The sequence below is a fragment of the Mastomys coucha genome, unplaced genomic scaffold, assembly GCF_008632895.1.
Source record: "Mastomys coucha isolate ucsf_1 unplaced genomic scaffold, UCSF_Mcou_1 pScaffold13, whole genome shotgun sequence".
Lineage (NCBI taxonomy): Eukaryota > Metazoa > Chordata > Mammalia > Rodentia > Muridae > Mastomys > Mastomys coucha.
Window position 1 is genome coordinate 58,963,204 of NW_022196895.1, and position 18,988 is coordinate 58,982,191.

At 42.0% G+C, this 18,988-nt stretch overlaps 1 protein-coding gene across 9 annotated transcripts in view; it reads right to left on the bottom strand.

Annotated features, from left to right (window-relative positions):
• The window catches only part of Piezo2 (piezo type mechanosensitive ion channel component 2), a 388,432-nt gene that overhangs the window by 130,870 nt on the left and 238,574 nt on the right, over positions 1-18,988 (bottom strand). For 8 of the 9 annotated variants that reach the window (XM_031365853.1, XM_031365850.1, XM_031365855.1 and 5 more), the window contains 3 exons: positions 13,615-13,777; positions 4,889-5,099; positions 2,840-3,053 (listed from right to left, as the gene is read on the bottom strand). In XM_031365853.1, coding sequence (XP_031221713.1) covers positions 2,840-3,053; positions 4,889-5,099; positions 13,615-13,777 — 588 coding nt within the window. Of the gene's footprint in view, positions 1-2,839; positions 3,054-4,888; positions 5,100-6,989; positions 7,284-13,614; positions 13,778-18,988 lie in introns of those variants that run through there. The other variant, XM_031365857.1, reaches the window with a different exon arrangement.

Here is an 18,988-nt window from a genome sequence, read left to right on the forward strand (position 1 = left end):
TTAATGTGTCTATATTGCATGCTTCTCTTATTAAACTGAATCACAGTTCTTAAGTTTACAGGTTAATACCATCCGTTGAGCCATTTGGATTTGTCATTATTGGGGTGTCGGCAGGCATGCTTGTGTGTGTGTGTCTGTGTGTAGGTACACGTGGGTGCATGTGCGCGTCTGTGTGTTACCAACTGTTTTAACTGACTGTAAATGGCATTGGCATTAGTATATATTAGTGCTGTAGGGCCACATGCTCAAGTCAGCATTTTCTTTATACACGAATCTACACATTCTGCTTTGTGATTATCACCATGCAGCCAACCCATAGGGTAGCAAATCTCTGCTGCTGAGATGTTCACATCATCTGTGGGCTTTTCCAGTACAGGTTCCACATCTCAATGAGACAATGCTGAGCCACATCCCAAGGGGCAGGAGTTTTGGTTCTTCCCACCTATGCCCTCAAGTAATTGTTGTGTGTCCTTTTCTTTTGTGAGCTTTCTGATAGACAGAGAAAGTACAAGCCGAATGATCGATAACTCCTTACTGACCGTGCAAATAACATGGTCTTCTCCCTGTATGCTTTTATTTTCTTCATAATCTATCACACGTGTTGCTAAATTATCACAACAGAGTATCTGTGACGTTTAAATTTCATCACAACACTGCATCCTTAAATGTAGCTCCCAAAATACTGGCATCCTCCCATGTGCTCACAAATAAAGACATTGGCAACAAATCTAAGAAATTACTCGCAATTCCATAATGTCCAGAAATCCCAATATTCCTCACTTAGCTCTAGGGCCCTTGAGGGACTTGCTCTTGGCTCAGCATAGAGATGTCCTGCGCTTACGTACACTTCTCTAAACCAGCACGGTTCTTGGCAGAGTTTAAATATACTCATTTTTAGCAAAAAAAAAAAAAAAAGGTGATTTTTGAAGAGAGAACCGTGGAACCACATTCTGTTTTTTTTTTTTTTTTTTTTTTTTTTTTTTTTTTTTAGCTGTTTTCACTTGAGGAAATTTGAATTATTCATGAGATTTACAGAGCTTGTCATTTGGAGATCAAGTCAACCCACTGGACACCACGACTCTGTGTGCCTCCAACACTGGACGGCACGGAGGTGTCAAACAGCAGGGTCTCCTGGTGCTGGGAATATCAACACTGGTCTACTGATAAAGGCGCCGAGTACTCTGTCAATTTCATTTCCCTTTGCAATCGGAGACACCAGTGAGGCAACACGGCAGTAGCCTTCATCCCCACAACAGTTCAAGATTTCAGGCTCTGGCTAGAATCATACGCTTCATTTGGGAATGATACATAATAACTTTCTAACTCCTTCATCCCTTTTCTTTTCATCAGTTGCCACTGTCCTGCAGGGAGGAATTTCCCTTTTGAACTGAGAATGGCCTAGAATTTACCCACAAAAGTCAAAAGTCCCCCCAAAAGAATTTCTAAGTTCTTTTTTTTTTGTGTGTGTGTGTCTCTTCATTTTTTAAAAATTTTTTATTAGATATTTTCTTTATGTACATGTCATATGATTTCTCCTTTCTTAGTTTCCACTCCAACAAACAAACAAACAAATAAAAACAACAAGAACAAACCCCTGTTGCCTCCCCCCTCCCCATGCTTGACACCCCACCCTCTCCCACTTATTGGCCCTGGCATTCTCCTACACTGGGGCACAGAATCTTCACAGGTCTAAGGGCCTCTCCTCTCATTGATGATCGACTTTGCAATCCTCTACTATACACATGCTGCCAGAACAATCAGTCCCACCATGTATAGTCCTTGGTTGGTGATTGAGTCCCTGGGAGCTCTGAGGGTCAGCCTAATATAGCTATCTCCTGTGAGGCTCTGACAGTACCTGACTAATACAGAAGTAGAGGCTCACAGCCATCCATTGAACTGAGTACAGGGTCCCCAATGAAGGAGTTAGAGAAAGGACCAAAGGAGCTGAAGGGTTTGCAGACCCTTAGGACGAACAACAATATGATCTAAGTTCTTTAATTCCCATTTTCATAGAAATGAGTTGGCATAACAGTCATGTTCAGAGCTGGCAAGATGGCTCAGCTGGTAAGAGCACCGACTGCTCTTCCAAAGGTTCTGAGTTCAAATCCTAGCAACCACATGGTGGTTAACAAACACCTGTAATGATATCTGATGCCCTCTTCTGGTGCATCTGAAGACAACTACAGTATACTTATCAGAGTCTACCAGAGCAAGTGGGGCTGACCGGAGCGAGCAGAGGTCCTGAAAAGTCAATTCCCAACGACCACATGAAGGCTCCCAACTATCTGTACAACTACAGTGTGTACTTATATACATAAAATAAATAAATAAATCTTTAAAAAATTCCCTTAATTAAAAAAAAAAAAAAAAAACAAGAACAGTCATGTTCCGTTCAAACAAGTAGTTACCTATTCCACTTGCTCTACAATCCTGGATCCTAGTATTTTTAGTCCTATACTTTTTTTTTATAGTCAATTTGTTATTGTTTCTGATGCTCAGTTGATCATTATATGCTTGGCCTATGAGATCTCTGTCTAGTTAGATGCTGGGAAGTGTTTTTGTGTCCTCTTTTTGGACCCCATGTCTCTCCTGTCTGCTCCAGACAGCAGCCACTCCTGTCTCCAATGCGAGCGGCACCTTTATCCCAGAACACCCTCCTTTTTTTTTTTCTAGACTGTGTTGTCAATAAAACCACACTGCTAGACTGCTTCCCTGCTGTGCCAGACCTGCTTAATGTGCCCACTGGCAAACTAGCAAGGTCCTAAGGAGGCTGCGAGGGTTAGCAATGGGAGGAGAGGCGTTCTGAGGCGTCTTCTGAGGCGTTGGTGGTTTCTCCTACCTTGCATAGTAGTCGTTGGGCGGGACCGCTTCTTGGAAGAACTGAAACTGGTACAGATAAAGTCCAATCAGGTGCCCAGCAGTGAAGATGGCCAGCAGGACACAGAGGCAGCCGAACAGCAGTGGGTCAAAAGTTCGGCACCAGGACCACCAGGTGCACAGACCCAGAAATACAAAGAAGTATACGGCCGAGGTCAAAGATGGCAGCATCATGCCTAGGGAGAAACGTGGAACTATGACAAGGGGGCCGGATGATGCTTGCCACTCCGCGGATTTCCTTCATGCTCTAGAACTGCAGTGAATTTCCTTCATGTGCTAGAACTGCAGTGAATTTCCTTTAATGTGCTAGAACTGCAAAGAATTTCCTTTATGTGCTAGAACTGCAGAGGATTTCCTTTATGCGCTAGAACTGCAGCAAATTTCCTTTATGTGCTAGAACTGCAGCAAATTTCCTTTATGTGCTTTAGCTATTGATCAAGATTTAAATGCTATTACATCTTGCATGGATGGGAATTTTTAAAATAAAATCCATCAACATCATCTAAAATAATAAATGCTTTACCAACGGTAGGGGAAAGTCACACGTGAAATGAATATTGTTATGAGCATGCTTTAAGATGAGGTATTGAAGAAATCCCACCCTCAGCATTTGAGCTGAGGAAAAAAAAAAAACCACCCTCCTTTTCTTACCAGTAGAATTGAATGCGCACTTCACTGTTTTCCTTTTCTAGCTTGTCCCTCCCTCCCCAGAGCTACAAGAATATAGGTGTACTCATCCCAACTTTTCTTTATACCAACTTTATTTTTTTTCAAAATGTTTCATTCATTGTTTTTTTCATTGACAGTTTAACACTTGTGCACGTGACCATTCTCACCCCAACCCTCTCCCATCTCCCCGCTGCTCTCCTCGTCCCTATAAATTTCTTTCTCACGTTCATGTATACTACCTTTTAAGAATTCATGTTTAGGTTTTGCATATGAATGCCAGCATGTGTGCATGTGTGAGCATGTGTGTGTCCTCACATGTTTGTACATGACTACAGAGTTCGAAAGAAGTCATTGAATAACTGGCTTTGGAAATTACAGGTTGTGAGCCACCCCTACCTGATGTGGGTGCTAAGACTCTATCTTAGGGCCTCTCAAACACAAGGGCTTTTAACCACCGAACCATCTCTCCAGCCCCTGAACTTTGTTTTATGAACAGCCGAGCTTAACAAAGGCTGTCTGCATGGCCGTGGTGTTGAACTTTTTTCCAGCTAAGATTTATAAGAACCTTATATATTGTGGATGCCGCAGTCTCCTTACAAGTTTGTCCTGCAAGCTGATGCGACTCGTTCATACATGGCTTAAAGCAACGTGGTCAGGGAGTTTGAACAGTTCTCAGTAAAATATTTGGGTTTTATTTGCTGAAAATTTCTACTTCCCTTTAGGTTTTCCTTTTCTCTACTAAAAAGAAGTTATTCCATCTTTGTAACTTCAGTCTGAGTGAGTTCACTTTAAGAAGCTCTCAGTATGGTAGGCAGTGGGAAGGAGGGAGGGGGACAGCATTAGATGACATTATTATGGAACAAGCAGAATGTGGCCAACATTTAAAGGAAATTACTGTCTGTGGAGAGAGATTGCAATCTAACTTGGGAAGAAAAACTGTATATCTTGGAGAGTTAAATTAAGATTTCAAATACCCTGTGATGTAAAAGATAGTGTTGGCCTTCTACGTGCTCACATAACTGCCAAAAGAGCAGAGAGTTCAAAGGTTCCGGGGGAAGAGAAACAGCTCTTATTCTAATCTAAACATACAAAATGAGCTCACTCAGATATGGGAAAGATGATTTGACAGAGATTAACAGTCTCTTTGAAAGCCTCAAGACCAGAACTTGACTGGTGCAGTGAGGCTGGGGAAGTTTCCCATGGGGCTGGCTTCACAGGGGTCAGTGTTACACCGTGACCCTGGAATCCGTTGTCTCTTCTTTCCCCCTTTTATCGTCTTTCACCGTGCACACGTGTCCTGTGACTATCTCAGGGTGAATGAAGCCCTTTGGGACTCACTCACCCGAGGATCCCAGCAGGATGGTCACCACGACCTTTCCAGCCGTGGTTATCATATTGCCAATGAACTCCTTAAGTTTGGAGGCGACAGAGGCCAGCCTGCGAAGTATTTTTAGCTTTGTGCTTTCTTCCAGCTCGCCTTCCATGCCTTCTTCTCCATCTAAGTCCTCTTCATAAATCAGCGCCTCCTCTGAATCCATCTTTTCTCCTCCAGCCTAAAAAACAAAACAAGACCAGAGAATACAGCATAACACACTTCTGTAAAGCCATGGTCCCCCCCACCCCCCAGCTGTGGGTCAGTCACTGGGGTCAGCTTCACAAATCAGTAAGATGATCAGCCCCAGGTCTTTTGGTAGCGAGGCTAAGCCACTGTGACTCACAGAGGTCATATCCTCTACCTCAGGGTATATCCCAGAGATATATCATGTTCCCTACCTGTCCCCAATCTTTTACAGGTAGAAGAAAACTGTCATGGCCATTAACAATCTTGGCTATGGTGTGTCTGGATTGTTTTGTTGTTTTGTTTTGTTGTTGTTTTTGTTTTTGTTTGTTTGGTTGATTTTTTTTTTTTTTTTTTTTTTTTTTTTTTTTTTTTTTGGCTTGTTCCTTTGTTTGTTTTCTTTTCAGCTTTGCCTGCTCTGCTGCTGGCTGGTTTTATAGAACCTTAGGAGCAAAGCAGGGCAGAGGCGGGGGTGTGGTCGTAATGAGAGCGCTGGAGTCTTTCTTCCTTCTTATGTTTATCTTTGCTGCCCATCGCAGGACCAGGTCAGTGGTGTTAGGCTGCTTAGACAATGGCACTGTGGCTTCCTGTCAGATCCTCTCAGAGGATGCTATGCTGGCTGGATCTTACAGAACTTGCTACTATCTCATGAAGGATACAGGGCAAAACACAGACAGCAGAAAAAAAATATATAAGTTTCTCTAGGCACTATTTTTTTTTTTAACAGAATGCAAATGGGGTTTTAACTGTTTTCAAAGACTAAACAAGAATTTTTCTTTCTCATTAGAACTGTTCCTTAAAGAGGTTGGGATTTTTAAAGGAATCAAACATACAAGCTACCTCCAAAGACGAGGGACACTGTATTTGTCCCTAGGTTGGCAGACTGCATTATATTTGGCCTGTGTGGTTAGAGAATCTGGCTAGGGGCTGGGGAGACTCTCAGCCCAGTCTACCCTACACGCTTAGGAAGACTGGTGGAAGCCCGGCTTTTCTGTTCTTCATGTTCTTTCTTAAGACTCTCTCCTCAGTTACTCACAGGACTCATCCCTGGGTGCTAGCTCTTGCTAGGCTGAGTTCACTGAGGAAAATGGGCCCAGAAGGATGGGTACCAATTTGAGGACATTCGGAGTGATGGGAGGCTTCCAAGACATTTTGTTAGAAAGATAGAAGACCACAAGGACTTCAATTAGTCACTTGGTAAAAAAAAAAAAAAAGGGCTAGAGGGTACCCCCACCTAACCTGATCCAACAACATACGTATATACCCATGAACATACATGTATATATATCCACACACAAACATGCACACCTCCCAAACAACCAATGTATATGCCTATGCATACACACATATGTACTTGTACATAGAGGTACATATCCATGCACAGAACATACATATGTGTATTTCCATACATATGCACACACCATATAAGCTAATACACATATATACATACACAAATATATCCATATACACAATCATGTGCACCCCTCTCTCCAACAGGATTTAATACTGGGCAAACTTAATTCCATACATGTAAATGAGGTTCTTTTCAGTTCATCAAGATATTTCATAGTCCTCTATACCTATGGGCTTCTAAAGCTGCAGATTCAACAACCAGATTAAGAACTACCATTTGAGAAAATTGAATCTGTGTTGAATTCATAGTTTTTCCTTTGGTAGTTATACTTTGAATAACCATCTTTGACATCCTTGCCTTTGGTTGAGAAGATGTTCATAGGTCCTGGGCCCACACCATACAGCTTTTATAAAAGGGCCTTGAATAAATGTCAGTCTGGGTACCTTCAGGGCTCCTGGACTAGACCTCTCATGGAAGCCAATAGATGAGTGTATTTATATCTTTCCTGGGGCAGAAGGAGCTTGCACTTACTCTTTAACATGCTTTATCCACACAGGATCCAGTGTTTCTGAGAGTTCTAGTAGAGACTCTGTAACACATGCATATGCCAGCCAACCAATCAGCAAGCTAAGTATCCCATAATAAGGGCTCTTCAGAGCAGTCAAGTGGGAGGTACCAGGTGAACAGGTCCCTCATTACTCCCTCCCTCCTCTACCGGAAGGAAGTCTGGCAAAAGCCTTACTACACTTGAAAAAGTAAAAACATGGTGGGGGCCTCTTGAGTCATGGGAGGAAACACACTTGGAACTCTTAGGGCAGATGACTCATTATTCCTTTATGGAGTGGTTACGGATGTTGATTACATCACAGCACTCTTGCTCACGAGCCGTGGTGAGGTTCCACAAATGCCTTCTCTTGATCTCTTGGAGACAGGAAGGGGTTCTAGAAGGCTTAAAAGCATGCCATCGCACTTTCAGGCTCTGGCTTTCGCATCCTCTTCCCTGAGATCCTCCAGACACAAATGTCATTCAAGCATGCTAAGCTGACAGGAGGTGTCTCTGCATCTGTGAGCCTCATTCAGTCAGGGCCAGATCTGCCACTAGTCGCCTTGGGTGGCATACTAACAGGCAGGCCTCTTTTCCCCATCAAAGATTCCTCCGCTGACCTATAAACACTGGGGTTTGGCAGGAACAAGGAATCATATTTACTAATAAGCAGCGTTGCTTGCTGTAAAAAAAATCTGGCACCTTGTAACAACATGACTCGAACTTGGTCTTGAAGCAAAACAAGGAGCCACTGGAAACAAAGATTTAGCACCTATTATTCCTAGGCTACGCACCCCCCCACCCCCACACACACCGAATTTAAACACCAGGTGAAACTTTAACAGTCCAAAATCCAGGAAACAGTCCAGGAAAATCTGTCATAGAATTGTTACCTTTGTCAGAATAGAAACTCATCTCTACTTTTAAATCCTTGACTTTGTCTTTTCAAAAGGATGCTGATGTTGACAAGTCCTGTCCCCTGTGTCAACAGGGATGGACTTCCAGGGCATCGTGCTTAATGGAACACGTCAGCTCAGAAAGACCAACATGACACTTGTTTATGGATTCTGAAAGATGAACTTTAGAGCGGAGAGTGAGGATAGCAGCTGGCAGGGGCTGGGTAGGTGGGCAGGTATAGGGACCTCCCTAGCCAGAGGTTGTAAGGCTTCGCTTAGCAAAAATGTGATGCAGTGGTCTACAGCACATCATAGTGTCTACAGGACTAACTAATAATCATTTTGAAATAGGGGAAATTGATGAGTCCTCAACACAAAGAAGTAGCCATAGAAGTAGATATATGAATTGTATAATTTGATCATGCTACAACTTATCCATATATGGACGCACCACATTGTACCCTACAAATAACTGCAAATATTATAGATAAATTACAAATAAAATATAAAAGTGCTACTGCTGAGAAAAGTTCCCAAATTCAGATGTAGATGCATGTTTTAAGGTGGATCTTTTAGTGCTATAGACATAGTTTGCTACTTGGCCATTTGGTCTCTACACTGGCAAGGCACCCACAGCTACCTCCTGCAGGTGGCCTGTTGATAGGCTCTCTTTACCCACTGATTTGGACAGAGACAGAATTATTTCTGATAGGACCTGAGCATCCAGGTTCCTTACCCTCAGCACCATGTTATAATTCCATCTAAGGGCAGAAAACCCAAGACTATCAGAGGAACATCAAGCCAAGAGCTTGCCAGGCTGCACCTTAGACTCACTGAGTTAGAACCTCTGGAAGTTCCTGGCAGGGATGATCAAAGGCTCCCTCATAGCCATATCTTGGCTCCATATCCTGACAGCTTAAAGACTAGCAAAGGTGTTCTACAGTGCAAAGCATTTTTTTTTTTCAAAAACACACTGTGTCTCGGGTACCTCTGATTCTCTGAAGACTTGGACCCCCAAACTGAGTTTCGCTGCAGCTGAACCCCACTCTTTTTCTCTGTGGTGGAAAGTGATCTTTCAAAGGCATTTCTAGGGACATCTATCAAAGTCACGTGGAATGAGCCAAAAGGTCTGTGAGGTATCGGGGACATTTTCCAGAGTGTCACCCTTGTTTATGTATTATTTATTTTTTTAAAGCTAACAATTTATCTTAACAAAATGGGATCATCTCACAGAAGAGCCCACAGATGGGAGGCGGAAGCACTGTGACTCATAGTAGAGGGAAAATGGTCTTCCGGGTTCTCCCTGTGATGGTGAGAAGAGACGCAACGGGGCAAGTGCTATCACATCAGGCATGCCTTTGCAGGTGCCGTGCTGCTCTAATGTGGCGGCACTTTTATTCTGTTGCTGGTCTTGCTTTGGCAGCATTATTTTCCCACTTAATAAGAGCAGTGCAAGTCTTTAGAAGCTGTGAAGAGTCTCCTGCTGTGCCACCAGGAGTGGCAGAATTGCATATCTGGGAGAGACAGAGATAGGACCTTTTTATTCTCCCTACGTATCACCTGGTGTAAGGCCTGCAGGTGCCTAGGCAACTGCCCAACCTCTTGCCACTCTGAAGAGTTCCATGCGGCAAATATCTGCTAGAAAACCCAAGTCCTAGGAGGTTTAAAGCCAGTGACTTTGGATTAAATCTCAGGTTAGAAATGAGCAAGCACTTTATGTCTAATTAGAAGGTGCTAGGAGAATATGTCTAATTAGAAGGTGCCACATTCTTTGTTTCTTGCTCTGAAAAAAAAAAAAAAAAAAAAACAGTGGCATGAAGGAAACCCTGCAGCCTTCTTGTGAAGGCAGGGATCAGGCAAACACTCTGTCTATCCAAACTCTAGTGTCGTGGTAGCCTGAGAAATGTCAGGTGCTAGAAAGCATCATGCAAGTTTTGAGATTATGGATGAAGTTACAAAATATTAGCAGAGACTAAGAGATACGTCCTCAACTTCCAGGTGTTTTTACTGGAATAAAATGTCTTCCTTCTATCTATCCTTCCTTTCTTCCTTCCCTCTCTCCCTTTCTCCATCTTTCTTTCCTTCCTTCATTTCCTCCTTCCTTCCTTCTTTCCTTCCTTCCCTTCCTTCCTTCCTTCCTTCTGTTGTTTTTACTTTCTTTTTGAGACAAGGTCCCGGGTAACCAAGGCTGATCTTGAACCCCCTCTCATCTTCTATCTCCACCTGCCAAGTGCTGGGGTTATAGGCAAGCACCTATAACCACAAGCCTGACTGGAATAGTCATTTAAACTTGTTCCTCCTCCTCCTCCTCCTCCTCCTCCTCCTTCTCCTCCTCCTCCTCCTCCTCTTCTTCCTCCTCCTCCTCTTCTTCCTCCTTCTCTTCTTCCTCCTTCTCCTCTTCTTCCTCTCTTTTCCTCCTCCTCCTCCTCCTTTTCTTCTTCCTCTTCTTCTTATTAAATATACCTCTTTACACAGGCCAAGCTATGATTGCAATTTCTATTTGAAAAAGCTTTGATCAGAGTGCTTTTTGAAAATATTATTTGCTTTAAAAGTAAGGTCTCAATCCTTATGAAACAAAGAGAAATAATCAGGAGGACAGAGCTAAGGAGCTGGGTGCATCTTGGTGCTGTCAGATACTGTAGCATCACGTGAGTAAGCTTTTCTAGACAATTTGCTGTTTGTAATGCAACTCTTTTTTTTTTTTTTTAAAGATTCCAAAGTGAGAATCTTTCTCCCAGTGATGACTGGCGGTGGATCTGCTTCTGAACTGAAATGAATACCAAACAAGACCTCAGACAACCCCACCCAGAGAACCTTTCCTATCTGTGAGGAGTAGGGTCTCTGAGACTTGCCCAGCTGACAAACCTCAGTCAAGTCAGGGATCCTGTGTGGCGCTGTACCCCCACTTCTCCAGTGATGTCTCAGGGGAACCCCTGGATGGGCGAATGCTTCTAAATGCAAATGTTGTCTTTGTCAGTGGACCCAGAAAGGCCTAGCTGCTTCTAGGACACAAGACTGCTCGAAAAGGAATTCTCCCAGGCACCAGAGGGTTAATCTCTCCATCTCTCCGCTCAGATAAATAAGGTAGAAACAATCATAGCAAATACTATTCTCTTACATCTTCAGAACTAAACATGCTAGGGAGCTGAAGCCAAGATTTAGAAGGAGCAGGAAGAATGAAAAGAAATGCACTCCTCTGCTTACTTTGGCTGTGTATTCCCATCTCTCTCACCCTGACTCCAGATCGTCAAGTCAGAAGTATTTCCCTCATGGTGAATGCCCCACTCACTGCCCTTCCTCTGGCCTGCCTACTTGGCTGGAAAGTGCTAAGAACATAGGTATTAATATCCCCAATCACATTCAACTGAAACAGGAAAGAAGCTTCTAATCATGGATACACGTAGTACTCTCTGAGCTCAGAGTAAGAGCTGTTAGTGAAACCAATCTAGCTATCATGTGTTATCTCTGAATAAAGGGATTAATAATATATGTGCCTTGCATATCTATTAAACCGATTTCAAACAGGACGGTGCTGTCAGGGTTCTAAGTATAAAATAAAAACAGGGTGTGTCCAGGATGTAAGTGTGATTTAAAACTAATACATGTATTTGTGCTAATCTCTGTTCTTCATCAGAAGTATACTACCCTTAACTACAATCTCTGTATTGGTTGTTGCCTGTGTTGCGCATCCTACAGAAACAACATTTATTCATGATCTTTAAAATCATCATGTAGAATTATTCCTGGTACAGAGGGATTTTTTTTCACTGAGTTGGGTTGATTTAGGACCTTGAATAATAAGTTTCTGAACTTCTCAAATCAGAGAACACAATAAGTAAAGAAATCCAGAATTTATTAAGCATCTGCAATAAGTATACACTGTGCTATGAGCCACTTACTCAACACGACAATTTATAGTTGGAACAAATACGTAATGCATTACTAATATTTTGGGTGCTGATGACTGAACCCAGGGCCTCAGACATGGTGAACACATGCTTTTCTACCGACCCCATTTTATAGAATAAGTAAGCCAATAAATTGTCTTAAATATTACACAGCCATTGTGCGCTAGCCTCCGTGTCTGCCCTCAAAGACCAGTCAGTTTCCAATAATTATCCCTTAGGTCTTGTGTAAAGTGGGCAAGCACCAAAACACAGCTGTATCTTTATAGATAACAATAAGGAAGATCCTAAATGAACAAAAATTCAGCTAATACGCTTACTGCCACAAACTAGGATATTTTTATTAATTATTACTTAATCAAAGCATTTTCAAAGCTGTAAGCACTCTAAAATAATAATGCAATATAAAACTGCACCCTGTTAAGATTTTCTATCTTAAAATTACAACATCAACAGAAAAAATATTTCCAAGTTATATCTGATTTTAGGTTTGTAGACACAAATGAAAGATTTGCTTAGCAGCCACTGCTGCAATTACTTTTTACACTCTGAATCTTCTTTTGCCCTCAAATGATAGACTATGGATACACAGCATGGTTGCCTACCTTTAATTCATAAGATTTTAGGAAGTAATATAAATTCTAATTTTCATATTATAAAATTATATTTCCTCTGTATTACTTTGTTACAACTAAGCACTTGTGGCAAATTTCTGTTTATTTGTGAAGTATGGAAACCCTTTACAATAACTGAGGATTCTCCTTCTCTGATGTATGCATGGTTAACGTGCCCAATGCATGCAGTTCCTGATGCTTGCACACTTAGCATTCCTAATGTATGTGCTTCCTGATACAGGCCTGGTTAATGTTTCTAACGTACAAAATTACAATTAATTTCTGTTCTCCGGATTTAACTTCCTGCCAGAGCTTATAACTAAACCTCGTAGATATCATGTCTCCAATGTCCAAACCAAGCATTTCTGGGTAGCTTTTCGTTTTTCTTCAAAGTTTTATCTTTATATCTGCTTCTTATATTGGAGCCATCTAAACTTCCAGCATAATGTACAGTCCTTAGGAAATGGCCATGCTTGGTATGGGTCAAGAGGGAGTGTGGTGGGACATGTGACATGTCGCCTCCCCTAGACACAACTTCAAATATGCTCCACACTCAACGAGTACTCCTGAAACTTCTTCAGTCATTATATATTTTAAAACACTCCCCCACTTTTCTAAATGAAATCTTTCCCCCGCTTCCAGAGCATTTTAAAATGGCTTGGTCCAAATATTCTGAGCTAACACACTAACTAGGACGGTAACGTGCATAGCTACACAAGTCACGGGGTGAAACTGCACAGGCTGGAAAGTTCAGGGGACAATTAAGACTAGTTTTCTTCAGAAGTTACTGTGTACTACTTCTCAAAATATCCTGCAATAACCCAGACCCGAAGAGCAGGTGGGTTGTAATGCCATGCCCATAACTTTCCAGGCTTGGCCACCTGACATAACAACACTCAGGCACAGAGAGGCCAGTTGATCATTGAGGTTATGAAAGCACAGGCAAGCTGTTCCTAACTCCACTGTGAGATCCTCATGAAAGATGGGAATCACATGTCAATCACCTGTGTCCTCATCAACAAGGTGTAGACATGAGTGCCTGCCCTGCAGCTTCACCCAGACTTCTCCGCATAGCAACAACACCCACTCGTGCCTCATGCACAGGGATCCACTCAGGGCTCTGCAGAGTGACTCCACTCAGCCTCGCAGGGAAGGCCCTGGGGATGGAAGAAGAAAGACGCAGGTGTTCACACTTACCAATTCTTCATTTTCACACTCAGAATTAAATTGGGCTACTTCTTCTGTGTCTGGTTTCTTAACAATGGTTCTGCAGACCAGCCAGATGGTCAGACTTGCAATGAACATCCCGATATCAGGCACAAACACCCTGATGCCATTGCCAGCATCAGCTCCCTTCAAGCTACGGAGGGAAGAAGACAGGAGGAAGTTATCTCACATCTGTATGGTCGAACATCTTAGTACATACTTTAATCTTCTTAGTGATTTAAAATCAAGGCTGTTTGTTCTGCCTAGCGGCTACCAGACAGCTCTGCACTAACTTCTGAGTCTTCTCAGATCTACTGAGGTGTAGGCAGATTTCGGTGCTTCCTGGAGGTTTCAGAGCAACAAAGAATGTTGGAGCTTTGGTGATGCAATCGAGATACTTAGACAAAACCATAAAGAACCCAAATGGACCACTCTAAGCATCCTAATAAATCACATTGATGTTACACAGTATGATGCCTTTGTTCATCATCCGGATGAAGCCCTTTAAAAGCCAATATGTAGTAACTGCTGGAAGACAGTATAAGGCTAATATGAATCAAAGCCAGATAGAAAAACAGAAAAAGTACTCCAAGAATCTTCCAATCTAAAATCTTATCCTTATTTTTGTGCTTAGTCGATACTGGCCTTCCATACTGCTCTAAGACAAGTCAGTCTACTGGTTTATTTTTGTTGTTGTTATTGTTGTTGTTGTTGTTGTTGTTTTTAATCTTAGAGAAGTGATGTTCAAGTGAGGAGAAGCTTTGGACTCAAGCCCAAGCCTGACAATGTGCAGCTGCTTTGTACATTCCCACAATCCCCCACTCACGTTCCTTGCCAAAGACATTGCACCACTTGCCTTCCTTATCACATTTCAGAGGACTGGCCTTCCTCCTGTAGGTCTTGGGTCTTTTCTTCTGCTCTTTCTGATGTGTGTGTGTGTGTGTGTGTGTGTGTGTGTGTGTGCACACTCGAAGAAAGCCGGAGCTGCTTGTCAGGCTCCGCCTTTACCGTATAGGTGACCCAATCACTTAGCCGCCCACGCTTAGGTTACGGTAATCTTTAGGCTGAGGAAGTAGAGTGACTACTTCTTTACTCTCTTCTTAGCTGCATAATTTCTAAGAGTGACTCTTTGAGTTACCTTCTGAGCTACATGATTTCCTCACTTGACCTACCTTCCAATGATGGCAAGCAACAACTCTCCTTTTCTATCAGGAGATATACTAACCACAGCGCAGGGCCAAGTGACCTACTAGTAACCAGGACAGATCCCAGTCTATCACTCTGTCTTAAGAAGACTGGTGGGAATCTGCCTTAAGATCTATCTCTTGCTCACTCTCCTCTTTATCCTCATAGCCCAGCTCAGCTCTCTGGACCACTACAGCAGCATTCTGGTAATTTTTTTCCAGAGTGGTCCTCTGTCCATCAGGCCAGCTATCATAGTTTAGCTTTTACAAGTATAAGGCTGGTTGTGCTGGCCATCTACCACTGGAAACGTCTGTTTTCCTGAGCATGGCGGAAGGTCCTGCTTTCTTTCTTTCTAGCTGTCACTTCTTTGTACTTCACACTGAATGTGGACCCCAGGAACAAGGAAGTGTTTCTCTTCTGAGGTAGTATGCATTGTTCTTCCTCAGCTGAGAGGCCTTTACGTTCTCATCTGAACTGGCTATCAGGATCTCAACACTTGGGAGACTGAAGCAGGAGAGATCCCCTGTTTGAGGACAGCATAAGCTATACTGTGAGACAAGTGTCAGAGTTAAAAAAAAAAAGAAACCAAATGTTCTCATCGAGGGCAGACATCCCTTTGTAAAACTGTATGATTCTAACTTACTCCATCATTCATTCATAAATGAATTGACTACTTCTTCCTTTTGATGCCCACTATGTCCAGAACATACTGGGTGATGAAGTCTCTCTCTCTCTCTCTCTCTCTCTCTCTCTCTCTCTCTCTCTCACATTTTAAAGTCTTTCTGAGGATGGCTGCCTGCCTGGCTCACCCCTGGGCACTCTCACTGTTATATGGGTAGGATGTACTTCAGACACATTGCTGACACTCCAAATAGTCAGTCACTCTTCTCTAGTCTGAGATCTGTGCAAAGTATCAGTAAGGAGTTGGACCGTGCACCAGCACACTGTCACTTAGACTGATAAACAGAAACTGCAAGCATTTATGAAGAGAAAAAAAAATCTGGCAATGATGGAAAGACCAGAGAGAATCTGTTTATACAGACTCCAATTATTTTACCATGTAGATTTAATTATCAAATTTAAATCATTTTAAAATTGAAATGTATTTGTTAAAATATTTATTTTTATTTTACATTTGTGTGTGTGTGTGTTTATATGTGTGTGTATGCATGTGTGTGTGGTGCGTGTGTGGGCATGTGTGTGTGTGCACGTGTGTGCATGTGTGTGGTGTAGTGTGGTGTGCTTGAGTGGATGTTGGTGCACCTCATGCATATAGAAGCCCACAGAGGTCAGAAGAGGGTATTGGATTCCCTGAAACTGAAGTTATAGGTAGATGTGAACTGTCATGTGGGTGCTGGGAATTGAACGCTGGTCCTCTGCAAGAGCAGCAGGTGCTTTTAACCTCACAGCCATTTTTCCAGTTGCTAAAATTAAGCATTAAATTATCAATATATTCGAATAGAGGAGAAAACATTTGCAAGCATGATATGTAGCTAATGAATATAGACCAACTTAGAGCATTTTCTTATAAAACTAGTGTTAATTCTGTGCCTGGAATACTGGCTGTAAAGCATGGATTGCTGGAAGAGGGTGTATGAAGGAATTAAAGTCGGAAAGACAGTATATCAACTTGGATAGGGGAAATTTCACAGGACGCCACCCTAGATAAAATGCTTTATAAAGATAAAGGCAACCATTGGCTGCTGCAGGAGGAAACAAAAATGTCCCTCATAGGTTATCTAATCCAAAGTGGTCAGCCCTAAACCCATGTACACAGTAAATGTGCTCAGTAGGTTGTATGTATGTATGTGTGCATCCACGTAACAATAATAGTTTTAAAAGAATGGGTCATGAACTTCTGAAGGCGTAGATAGCAAGCAGTAGATGGAGTTGGAGCAGAAGAGAGAAGAGTCGAAATAATGTATATATAGTATTTAGGTATGAACTTCTCAAAAATAAAAATAAATAAATATTTCATAAGAAGCCAGATGATATGGCTATATCAGCCATAAGGTCAGATTTTTGTAAGAAATTCATAAAATCATAACTTTAAAGAATGGGGAGTTAACAAGGGACATGACCACCAAGGCAACAGATGGGATAGCAGCAAAGGCTCCTGGGAGGGGAGGTGCTTTCTCCTCGGTGTGGCAGAGCTTGGCTCAGGACCTACATGGGAAGACGTCACAGTTCAAGTTGGAAGTAATATGGGGCTTGTGCCTGGAAGGAAAATCGTGGCAGAAAGGATGGATTTGAGAATGATTTCTGCATGTGTATTGATTAAAATCAACAGAATTAATTAGATTAACCATCATCAGAGAGTAATGTAAATAAACATATGCATAAGGCTCTCCAAACTAACTATAAACATACATTACTTAACATTTAACAACATAGTAACCTTTATTTCAAGTAAATCTATTAAAATTTATTTCAAGTAAAAACCGTTAACCATGTTCCCAGACATCCTGTTTACATATACCAGTGGCATTAATGTATATCTCTCAAGAAAATGTTAACCTGATTCATGCTTTTCCCCAGGCACATGCCAATGACACATTTCACATATAAAAATGACTATCTAGTTTAATGTTAGACATCATCTTAAATAGCAAAGCATTTCCTTTCCAATCTTGTTATGATCTCTATGATTGTATTTCTTCATAGAGCAATTATACTCTGCAAAGGGAATTTAAAGAAGCCACCGATTAAGACTACTTTCTGTTACCAATAGGTCAGATTAAATTGGCATGTTCAGAAACTGTGCTATAAAACTGCCAGTGAAGGCAAATGTACACTAGGCCAAGGTCTACATATATGAAACGTGATATGTCTCACAAATAAAATGGCAGTCAAGAAAAGTATAGCAAATGTACAAAATACATAATGTTTATAGAGATTCATGTCAAACGGGCTAGACTGCCAAACATGTATTTTCAGGTCTTAAGCCTGTTATAAAATATAACAGTAGATATAACTGCACATCTTCAGGCTGTGTGTGGTGGCACATATCTATAATACAAACCTTCTGGAGGCAGAGACAGAGGGATCTCTGTTAATTTGTGGCCAGCCTGGTCTATATAATGATATGTTGGACTATAAAGGCTATATAGTACGACTCCTGCCTAAGCATTTTTAAAGGCCTGTCTTTTACGTACTATATCATTTCTATTGCTGAGAAATCCTTGCGTGGACCACATCTGGAAGCCATTATGTTGGTTACTTTGACTTGGAAGGTTAATGATCAACTTATAGCCTAATATCCATGATGGCGCTTAGTTTGACTGACTCTAATTGGGATCGATATTCCAGTCCACACCCAGAGAAAAGGGAAGGCAGGCAGTGCTTGTAGGGATCAGCTGTTGGGTACAGAGTGGAAGCATCACCTGCTTTCATGTCAATAAGAGGCTGATGGTCTATTTAGCAAAAGGCAGGAAGTAGGAGGGGGGTTCTGGTAGAGAGATTGGAACTCTGGGAGATAGGGGAAGGAGATTCACCACTCAGAGTCCGAGGAAGTTAGACATATGAAACTGAGGAGGGGTAACCAGCCACGTGGCAGACATCTAATAGTTTTAAGGGGTTTAATAAGTCACAAGCTAGTCAGGGAACAAACCTAGCAACAGACCATATGCATTGTTAATAAATAATAAGCCTGCAAGTCATATTCGGGAACTGGGGTGTGGGTGGCAAAGCCCGAGGTTACAAGTGCTTATAGGCTTTATTTTCTTAACATATAAAACAACTTCTCATGGTCTTCCCAACTCTAAGAAGTCCTTTTGACTATGAAAACCCAACCTGATAAAGAAAGGAAAAGTAAACAGGAACAGGACAGATAACAAGTGGCCTCTCGGGTGCTGAGGAGGAACATCAGGAAAGATCACCCTACAGACATGGGCTGGGCTGTCCAGGCTGGGGCTGTAGCTCACTGTAGAGGACTTACTGAACACTGTGCTAGGCTCTAGGTTCCATCCCCATCACAGGAAAAAAAAAGCACAGAAGTCAATGCCATTCCATGCCACTCACCTCAGGGGAGCAAACCCCTTGGGACAGAGCTAGCAGAAAGGTCAACTACAAGTGAATTGTGTTAAGACAATTAAATCACCACATGGCCATGCATTAAACAAATTAGAGCTATCAAGATGCCTTCACATATTTTTCTGGTAGTTTCTGGTGCTGTATGAAC